The sequence below is a fragment of the Microcaecilia unicolor genome, chromosome 7 (assembly GCF_901765095.1).
Source record: "Microcaecilia unicolor chromosome 7, aMicUni1.1, whole genome shotgun sequence".
Lineage (NCBI taxonomy): Eukaryota > Metazoa > Chordata > Amphibia > Gymnophiona > Siphonopidae > Microcaecilia > Microcaecilia unicolor.
The window spans coordinates 224,752,823-224,764,176 of NC_044037.1; the positions used below are offsets into that span (position 1 = coordinate 224,752,823).

Here is an 11,354-nt window from a genome sequence, read left to right on the forward strand (position 1 = left end):
TTGTACGTTGTATTTTTTTCTGCCAACTTATTGATGAAAATAAAACTAATGTTCAATATGCCATGCTCTAATTACATTTTCCTTAGAAAAATGTGATATGTCTATCCGCATTTATGATTATCCAGACCACCCTCTGCAGAGGATAGTCCAGCTAATTGGTGTTCTACTGTACTTGCATCAAAACTTTATATAGTATCCGAAACACAACTGATAACCAGTGTAGTTATCTTAACTTTGCTGTCACATGATCGTGTCTACAATCACCAGTTATCCGTGCTGCTGAATTCTGAATAATGTGTGTGCTTTAAGTCCTGTCTTCACAACACCCAAATACAGCATATAGCAGTAGTCAAGCCTGCTGAAGACCAAAGATTGCACTACTATCTGAAAATCATAAGCAGGAATCGTTGATCTTAATTTTCCTACCATACATGGGGCAAGTTGTGGAGACTTAAAAAAAAAATCTATCTGTGTAGAAAAGGACAGGTGGGAATCAAGAATCACTCCTAAACTTTTCACTGTTTGCAGTATAGAGAGTACAACCCCATCTAACTTGGCTGTAGAGTTTCTATCTAGAAATGGTAATGAGCAGGCTTAACTTTCTCCTGCAGGAGGACTTGGAAGGTATGTTTTGGATACCCAAGGTTATTGCCTTGGTTGTAGTTGCCACAAAGTGGACCATTATTCTGGTAGAGGGTAGTGCAGCCATTAAGTTCATGCAGGATAAGAAGGTGGAAGTCCTCTTTTGTGTTGGGTGCCCTGGGCACTCACGTGGTATCTATGTAGGATAACTTGGCCTGGGTACTTCTGCACTGGGTGCAACTGCCTGAATCCTGATAGGTACAATGTACAGCCTAATGAGGATCACTTTGAGGATGGTCACTTTGCTGATTGTGGCGAGTTACTGGTTATGGCAGTGCTGTTACAACATATTGTAGTTCAAAGTTTTCTTTTACCAAGTTCCCGTTCAAGGGGAGGCTGTTGTTTGGCAGTGACCTAGAAAATCTTGTTAAGGTCCTTAATAAGATGAAATCTCAGAGATTTGCCTGGTCAATTGGCCTAGGGTCATACCCAGCTGAAGAATTTCTGTTGTTACAGGTGTAGATTCTGACTGATTAGATTTAACACTTCACAGCAGGTTGGTCGTACAGAGTTCCTTTATTCAGAATAAAATGTATTGCTAGCAATGAAGATGCTTCATAGAAAAAGACCACTAGCACCTGAGTTCAGTTGTCTTTCATTATCTTCTTGTCTTCCAGAGAGAACAATATAGTTTATATTAGTAGTCTTTATACAAACAACTTACATCAGAAGGTCTGCTAATAATCAGCCTTAATTAAAGGATTCAATAGATTAACAAGAATACATAGAAATACAATATAAATTGATAGGTGGGATACAGATAAACAGTTTGCTTTCTTAACCATAAGTCATTTTGGAACTTGGGAGTTAAAAAGAAACATCCTTGTTAGGCACGCTTAATCTTTAGAGATGTGTCTGGCACCTGGGGTCTTTCAAACCCTCAAGAGCAATCAGTCTACATAGATTGGGTCCTTCCTGAGGTCAGGGTGAAAGCTGAACAGAGTAAGTTAGTCTCAACATTTTCTGCTGTTAATTGAGGACCATTTTTCCTTTAGTTTTTAGGCTTAAATATTAACCCTTCACTCACCAAATCCACAAGGGTCAAGTAGGTGGTTCCTTATCAATCTGCTGCTTAGCCTAGCCAATTTAGAGGAAAGAATTGGCCTTTTCCTGGTGCAAAAAAGCCCAGGTGCAATGGATCCTTGGCCTCTGGAGGAGCCTGGACATGCCGGTGAGATGAAGCCTGTCCACACCAAAGTGTTTGTTTTAGGAGGGGCACCTTCATTTTTTTGGTCCAGAACGGTTCCAGATAACCTCAGTCCACTGGGTCCTCAAAGTAGTCAACACAGACTATGCCTTAAGAGTTGCCCCTCCCTTTACAATGTCTTTATGGAGTCCCCTTGCTGCTCGGTAGTAAAGTAGCATGTGGTGGAAGAAATACTTGTACACCTAGTCTAGCTAAAGGCAGACCACCCATTCAACAAGTCAATTCTCCAACCAATCTGTTATGCAAGACACTTTTGCTCTTATGACCTTTTGTGCCATTTAACATGTACAAAACCATATTCCCTCGCTCCTCCCTTTTCAACCCACCTCCCACTCTCTTCCCAATTACCCTATCTTTCTTTTCTTTTCTTTCCTCTCTTCACATCCAACAAGCTCATCTGGATCTACAGAACTCACTCTAGCTAAATGTTGTCCATTGGCCTTAAAATTTAGTTCTTTAGAATGAGATGACAGTCATAGGGTTATATACTACTTTATTATTAGGATTTCCGTCTGTTAAAAAGTCTGTTATAAAAAAAGGTTTTGATCATTTATTTGTAAACATTTCACAAAGCATTAAAAACTTATCTTTTTGGAAAATGTCTAGATAAATGATGTAGGGACATTTTTGATTTCTGATCTTGTGTTTTTATCTTATTGTAACCTGCTTAGATGCTTCATTGATGGAATTGGGATATAAATTACAAGGAAAAGAATAGAAGTCATATTGTTTAATGTCTGGCTTCAGGCTCAGAGTGATAGAGAAGGAACATAATCCTCCCCCCTCTTCCCATGTTAACATACCTTTTTTTTTTTTTTAACCATTTAGGGGACAGCCCCACCTATTGTTTCTTTACATCAATTCATGTAATCTGGCATAGCTGAGTTTAAAAATGGTTTGGACAAAATCCTGGCGGAAAAAGCCCATAAATATTACATGAATCACAATCAGGATTTTGCCCCCTCCATAGCACTGAAACAGTACTAATTACCCTCCTAGCCAAATTCAAGCAGGAAATAGCAACAGGCAAAAGCATACTTCTCCTCCAATTCGACATGTCCAGTGTGTTGGACATGGTAAACCATAAAATACTACTAAGACTCCTAGATTACTTCGGGATTGGCGGACACATACTTAGTTGGATCAAGGGTTTCCTAACCACTAGAACATATCAAATGAAATCAAGCTCAAACATATCACCACCGTGGAAAGTAGAATGCGGAGTACCTCAAGGATCACCACTATCACCAATCCTTTTCAATCTAATGATGACCCCACTAGCCAAATCCTTATCCAACCAAGGCCTTAACCCTTTCATCTATGCAGATGATGTCACAATATACATTCCTTACAAACGTGATCTGACAGAAATCAGCAACGAAATCAAGCTCAGCTTGAATATCATGGACTGATGGGCAAACGCATTTCAACTAAAACTCGACACAGAGAAAACACACTGTCTCATCCTCTCATCTCAATACAATACGAACAAACTCACAAACATAAATACCCCAGATTATACCCTTCCTATCTCAGACAGCCTGAAAATTTTCGGTGTTACAATCGACCGTAACCTCACACTAGAGAACCAAGTGAAATCTACAACAAAGAAAATGTTACACTCAATGTGGAGACTCAAACGTGAGAAACCATTCTTCCTGAGGGAAACATTTCGCAGCTTGCTACAATCAATGGTACTAAGCCATTTAGACTACTGCAACGGAATTTATGTGGGATGCAAAGAACAAATTATAAAGAAACTTTAGACCACTCAAAACATGGCAGCCAGGCTTATATTTGGAAAAACATGATTCGAAAGCGCCAAACCCCTCCGAGAAAAACTGCACTGGCTCCCAATCAAAGAACGTATTGCTTTCAAAATTTGCACCCTGGTTCATAAAATTATCTGCGGCGAAGCCCCGGGATACATGACAGACCTCATAAACCTACTATCCAGAAACACAACAGGATCAACACGAACATACATAAATCTCCACTACTCAGCTGCAAAGGACTCAAATACAAATCAACCTATGCATCCAGCTTTTCTTACATAATCACACAACTATGGAACGCATTACCAGAAGCCGTGAAAACAACTTATGATAACCTAAACTTCCGGAAATCATTAAAAACTAACCTGTTCAAAAAGGCATACCCTACTGACCCAACTTAAATGCCTGTACCCTGCAACACAACGAAACCAAAGATCGTAATGGACATATAATAACTCTTCCTCTCTACAATTCTCTTCCTCTCTACGATTCCCTAATGTGTCTGTACACATGAACCTTATTCTACCACAACATTACTGTATTTGTTCATACCGGAATTGGCGAACGCCTTTATGGTACTATGTAAGCCACATTGAGCCTGCAGATAGGTGGGAAAATGTGGGCTACAAATGTAGCAAATAAATAAAATAAATACAAATAAACCATTACATTATTAAGGCAGACTTAGGGAAAGCCACTGTGTTTCTCTGGAGTATGGAACCTAGCTACTTTTTGGGATCTTGTTAGGTACTTGTAACCTGATTGGTCACCTTTGGAAACAGGATATAGGGCTTGATGGATCTTTGAGCTGATCCAGTATGGCAGTTCTTATGTTCTCTTGAGTATTCATTCTGAAACACCTGCATGTCCTTTATCTTACACAATTTGCACCCATAAGTTGCAGGCCAAAAGATCTTCACTGGTGAGATTTTCCTAGAGTGACTCTACAGGCAGTTTTCCTTTGAAATTTTACTTGCAGACCTGCAGATACAAAATACCCATGGGGCTCTGAGCCCCATGGCCAAAATTGTCCTTTTGCATAATGGTTGGTCAAAGCCAGCTATTTTGAAGTGATTAGAACAGATACATTTGCATTTAGTAATAGAGGGCACCAAGAGGAAAGATCATGTGTGTTAAGATAGGACCAAGCAGGCTGGCCTTGTTAGGTTATGTTGTACCAAATGTAGATGATGCAATAGCAGAGCTAATTTTGACAGACCAAGGTTCAGCTGCCTCCCCACAAGAGAAAGCAATAAAACACCCTTTGCAGTTGCAATCTCACCTACCCAATCCCAGTACTTTAGATGATTTTCTTTCTGCCTATTTCCTCTATTTCCGTGATGTTGAGGGCTCCACTTCCATTGCTGTCCCTCCCAAACCAAATCCACAACCCTTCCCACTCCAGATTCACTCTCTCTGAGCTTACAGCCAAGTTGGCAGAAGGACTTACTCTTCCTTCATGCTGACTTAGCATCCAGCATTGCTAATCTGCAGGACAGAAGAGCAAATTCTCCTATCAGCATGGGATGAATTTGGAATGTTTGGAACGAGTGTGCTAGCAAATGTCTGTGTGTGGAGGGTGGAGCCATTGGAGATGGAATTTGGGGAATTGCATCTTTAGTGGGTTTGTGTAAAAACTTATTTGTGCTGGAAGGGTCATGGGGCAAATGGTTTTATGGATGGGATGAGTATTTTAATAGAATCTTTTTCATTTGTGCCACAAAAGAAGGGGTCAGATGAGATCCTTGTCAGGCATAATTTTTAAAAATGCTTTTTTGTGCCAGAAGGGTTATTGTCCACTTGGGAGGTTGAGGGTGTTATTTTTTATTTGTTTATGTTTTATTGCATTTTTAAGACTTTTCTTAGCCAGTCAGTACTAACTGAATAAATTAGAGGAGTGGCCTAGTGGTTAGAGCACAGGTTTTGACATCCAGATGGTGCCCGGTTCAAATCCCACTACTGTTCCTTGTTATCTTAGGCAAGTCACTTAACCCTCCATTGCCTCAGGTACAAAATTAAATTGTGAGCCCTCGAGGGACAGAGAAATTTGCAATGTAACTGAATATAACTCACCTTGAGCTACTACTGAAAAGGTCTGAGAAAAATCTAAAATATAAATAAATAAAGTCTGAGCTTACTGCTTTCTTAAATCTAACCTGTTAAATTTTAACCAATACAAATCTAGATATTCAGTTCAGCTGAATATTTTCCTAAATATAACAAGACTAAATTATTTGTTTACCTTGGCCACTCAGCAGATGTTGGATATGTGCTTCCTTGTTCACTGGCTTCCGATCAGGTACCGCATACAGTTCAAGCTTCTCCTACTAACCTACAAATGCACTCGATCTGCAGCCCCTCCTTACCTCTCTACCCTCATCTCCCCTTACGTTCCTACCTGTAACCTCCGCTCTCAAGACAAATCCCTCCTCTCAGTACCCTTCTCCACCACCGCCAACTCCAGGCTCCGCCCTTTCTGCCTTGCCTCACCCCATGCTTGGAATAAACTCCCTGAGCCCATACGCCAGGCCCCCTCCCTGCCCATCTTCAAATCCTTGCTCAAAGCCCACCTCTTCAATGTCGCCTTCGGCACCTAACCACTACACCTCTTCATGAAATCTTGCCTGCCCCAACTTGTCATTTCGTCCTTTAGATTGTAAACTCCTTCGAGCAGGGACTGTCCTTCTTTGTTAAACTGTACAGCGCTGCGTAACCCTAGTAGCACTCTAGAAATGTTAAGTAGTAGTAATATATTGATTCCTTTTTGCATTCAGTACATTGTTATGAAGTGTTTGCTCTAAATAATTGGTTTAAGTTGTGGTGTAAAAATTGAATGCATTTGTTCCCACTCCATTTTTTCACCTGTTCTGTTCATCACCTTCTTTTCTGATGTTTTCCTTCGCACGTATAGTTTTTTTTTCTCCTCTCATTAGTGCTTTTAAAGATACCTCAACTACCCTTACCATTTTTTCAGCTCTTTTCATAGTTTCATTATAGGGATTTAAAAATAATATTATTGGATATTTATCTCCTATGATAAAGTTTTTGTTGGTATGTATATTTTTGAAATAGTAATTTGGACAGGTAATAACTATTTGTGTTATCTCTTCAAACAGGTGAAAAGAAATTTGTTTGTCCAGAGTGCTCCAAACGTTTTATGCGAAGTGATCATCTTGCCAAACATATTAAAACCCATCAAAATAAAAAAGGTATTCATTCCAGCAGTGCAGTACTGGCCTCAATAGAAGCAAAGCCTGATGATACGTTGATTACAGCAGGAGGAACAACCCTTATTCTTGCAAACATTCAGCAAGGCTCCGTTTCAGGGATTGGAACTATTAATGCCTCTGGCACCAACAATCAAGATCTCCTTTCCAACTCTGAAGTACCTTTACAGCTTGTTACGGTTTCTGGAAATGAGACAATTGAGTAAATATTATACAGGATACCTATTAATTGTGGTTATTTTTATACATTAGTGAGAAGAATATTGTTCCTAAGTTCTTAGATATCTTTTTATTGATGTGCAAAAATCTTTTGGATTGACAGTAACTTGGTTATACACGACACTGAAATGCCTTACTTTGTATGATATTCCATAGTATAATAAAATGGTAAAATTGCATGCTTTTTGTAGGTACTTTTGGAATCTAGAAGAGATGAAATTTTACCAAGTTATATAAAGAGATAAATGAACTTAAAGAGATGGGAATGGTAGTCTAACCAAATGCATCAATCCTCTGTGGTTTAGTGTAAAAATGAGAACATGTTGGTATTTATCTATTGTAAGATAAAGAAGTTGAAGGGTGAAAAAAAATCATGTTATGATAACTGAAATTTTGTAATTTTCTTGAGGACTGGAATTTTTATTATGCATAACTGACAAATCAAGTTTCCAAGCAAATGTTACATAGTGTAGACTTTACTTAGCTCACCAATTTGTCATTTTGAAGCTAATTATTTTAATTAGGTTAAATTATATACAATATTTTAAGTGTTAATCTTGTAAGATTTTGAGAACTATGTTTTAACATGGAACTCTAGGGATAGTCACCTTCTAGATCCTGATGAAAAGCCATGTTTAAGATTTAATTTGCCAAAACATATTGTTTAATTTTTGTTCAGTCCGTAAGTTGGGCAATATAACCAATGTGGTACCATTTTCTATGTTGAGGCATTTGGGTCGTAAAGCAAATATTAATTAAGTATCCTTTCCAAGAGCACTGGAGGACCAAAAATAAGATATATTGTGTCTCAGTCATGATCTTATCCAATCTTGTCTACAAATCCATCTGTCTTTTTGGCCTTAACAGCTATCACATAAATTACCAGTAAAGTATACCACATACAAATATGAAAAGAAATAATGTCCATATTATCCATAATCCAACCATGCAGGTAGTATTACTAGAAACTAGGGACTTTAGAAGGGTTTCACTTTTTTCTTTTTGGTTAGATAATCATTCTGCATTTAGATATCGATCCTTTTTGCTTTTTTGCTTCCCTTAAAAATTGTATGTATCGAATACATTTAACTGATAAATATGTATATGTTTTTTATGTTGCTGTAATTTCTTTTTTTAACTTTATATTTTCAGTTATAGAAAAGTGTAAAAAAAAAAGTTGCATTGCAGTTATGTAAGTGCTACGCCATTTTCATGAAATGTAGTAAAACTGCAGTACCAACATCAGTTTAGCTACCAGCAGACATTGTTTGGAATTCAGTTCATTTGTTAATCTCAAGACCACCTCACATTTAAAAGCTACCTTATTGTACGTTTCAAGTGTATTATAACAGTGTGGTAGTTAATAAAACACTATTTTTTCTTTTGACTTTGCTGTACTCCTGTATAGAGATTAATATGAGATATTTGTGTGGGAAGCAAAGATGTGGAAAATGTGGGGGGTTTTGTTTATTTTGGGATTTAATATTTGGGTTAGAAAAAATTATACATGATAAACCAATTCTTGATCATTAAAAAAACTACCTACAAAGTGATTCATCAGTGCTCTATTCCTTGACTCGAAGTCTTCAAAAGCGCTGATTATTTTAAAGCCAGTTATTAGGCACTCAGTGAAATTATCAAAGCGATTTTGGGGGGTAAATTGGCCTATCTGAAAATTGCCCTATCTGAAAATTGCGGTCAGCCTGGTTAGAATAAGTGTGGGCTTTCACAATTAGCATAGTTGTAGCTGGATTGCAAGGAAGTGTTCCCATAGGCATGTTTAGTCTGGGGAGGGGATGGAGAGTGGAAAGTTGCGTGCATACATAGAATTTTCAAACATAGTGTTCTATTTTAACTCTTCTGGCCACCCACACAGATAGGAAATTCAAAAAACACAGGTGCTTTTAGTACTGAAGTGGTAGCTAATTTTTAAAGAAAAACAATCCTATAGTTTCTTTGAAAATTAGCTAAAAAGTACATGCAGTAGAAAGTACATTTTTGAAAATTGCTCCATTTATATAAAATGAATTAAAATTGGCAGTTTTAATTGCTGGGTACCTTAATAAACATGTTGCATTAGTGGCATTCTAAATTTGCACTGTGCATATCTCATATGCACAGTGCTTATATGTAAAGGTGTTTAGATGATATTGAATTATTATTAAAGGGAATATCATGTGTTTGTCACAAAGAAGAATAATTTGCTACTGCTGCATTATTTTAAAGAACATACCAAAGAAAGATTTACAGTGCATTGTTATAGCTTCAGAGTAACTCTGATTCATATATGCTAAGGCAGTGAGGGTCTGTATTGGTGACCAGCAGGGTGTGAATCTGTGTGCTAGCATGGTCCTCAGCCTTCTCCCATGCACAGATGGCATAGAGATGCAAATTTAGTGATAAGCACTGTCGCCTAACCTGCAAACAGAGCCACTGACAGCGGTTACTGTCTATACTCCCTGTCAGACATCATCAGAGCTTGAGGGAAAGAGTGCTTGGGTTGGGCCAAGTCAAGGACAGACTGCTGCATTCAGGCTCAGGGGAGAGACGAAGGGTGGCACGGCAAAGCAGGAGAGTTCTGGGTCTGAGTTGGTCAGATAAGGCAAATAGTGTTCGTTTAAAGCACTAAAGATATATATTTTATGCTATGTTGCAGACGTTTTGGCAGATTTCTGTAAGCATCAGTCAGTTTTCAGTGTATTTTAAATGCCAAGGTAAAATTGAAATTAGCACAAAATTCTAGTTTCTGATTTCTCTAGAAGCCATAAATATAACTAGAGCGATAAGCTCAACAAACTTGAATGCATCTTTTTACTTTTTGTTAGATATGATATGTTGAGATGTCATTCCTGATAAAAGTACCTAAGCATGTTCGTAATGCAGCTGTTCCTTTTTTTATGTTCTTATGCATGGCTTGTATTTTGTAACAATATCTTATACACTTGTATAAAAAAAGCTTTAAACCTCTACGAAGTTGCTGGTTAGTAATTATAATGCTTATAAACGTTATGGGATTAATAGACACATTTTCAATCACTTCAGTATACTTTGGGGTCCTCTTAGTGTGCCTAACAGTGCGTGCTAAATGCAATGCAGTCCATAGGAATATAACGGGCTGCATGGCATTTAGTGCATGCTAATTGTTAGTGCTTGCCAAATCCATTGGCACACTGTAGTAAAAGGGAGCCCTTTGGTTTTTTTTGTTGAGTTGTGCCATAATCAATTTTTTTTTTATATAGTATTTTATTACTGGTTGTGGAAAAGCACAATACAAAGAAACCAAACAGGGAACACAGTTTGCATAGCATTGCTGATACAAACTGGCATAAAGCATAAGTATAGTAAATCTGATCTGTGAACAAAAACAATATGACCCTACCGTAACATTCCATGTGTAATTAACAACATCCCCAAAGTTTAGTTCAATAAATTCACAACTGTTAAGCTCTGTGAAACACAGTGCACCACAGACTCTTTTCTCTTTTATTAACCTGTCACATACCTCATCCAACAGTCATACCATCAGTCTCACCCGCACAATCATTCATGCCTTCACCATATATCCACACCCACATTGTCCCCCACCCCAGTCAGTACCTCAAATTAGTTGTCTAAAGGGGAATAGGAATAGGGGAAGAAGAATAAATTGATCATAGAGGTGATCTTTGGCAAAAAGCTGAGTAAATCATTGTCAAAGCTGTTTATAACAAAGCCAACCCAATTTGCTCTTAGATTTATGTGACTGCAATTCATACACTTGACATAACATTCATCCTATGTATCCATCCTTTCATGGGGGTCTTCATTTGACACCCAGAATTGCAGGATCATCCTTTTCACCAATAGGAGAGCGGCATAAATAAATCATTGTTTGGCTATAGACACTCCTTGAGACTTAAGTGGAGTATTAAGTAACGATACACTATAATGCCATTCAAGGGCTGTTTGCACAGTTTCTTCAATGGCCACAATTACTCTCACACATACAGCTTGGTCCCATCTGCTCTCAAACATTGCTTACCTCCTCCCTCACACATAAACCTGTATTCCTTCCTTTCACTCAATTCTCCCTCATCTCTATCTTTTACTACTCCTTTTCTCAGGTGTCCCTCTTCTCTATTTGTTTCTTGTATTTTACATCTGCCATCCATGTGTCTTCCCTCCATCCTTCCCCCTCTCCCTTCCCTCATCCCTTCTTCCTTCACCTCCCTTCTCATTCATTTATCCTCCCACTTTCCCATCTATCCTTCCCTTATCCCTTTCTCTATCAAGCCACCATTCCTT

General features: G+C 38.2%; 1 protein-coding gene across 2 annotated transcripts in view; it reads left to right on the forward strand.

The window, feature by feature from the left end:
• The window catches only part of SP3 (Sp3 transcription factor), a 107,678-nt gene extending 99,221 nt beyond the window's left edge, over positions 1-8,457 (forward strand). For both annotated transcript variants that reach the window (XM_030208842.1, XM_030208843.1), the window contains one exon: positions 6,741-8,457. In XM_030208842.1, coding sequence (XP_030064702.1) covers positions 6,741-7,057 — 317 coding nt within the window. In that variant the 3' untranslated portion in view covers positions 7,058-8,457. The remainder of the gene's footprint in view (positions 1-6,740) is intronic.
• The last annotated feature ends 2,897 nt before the right edge of the window (positions 8,458-11,354 follow it).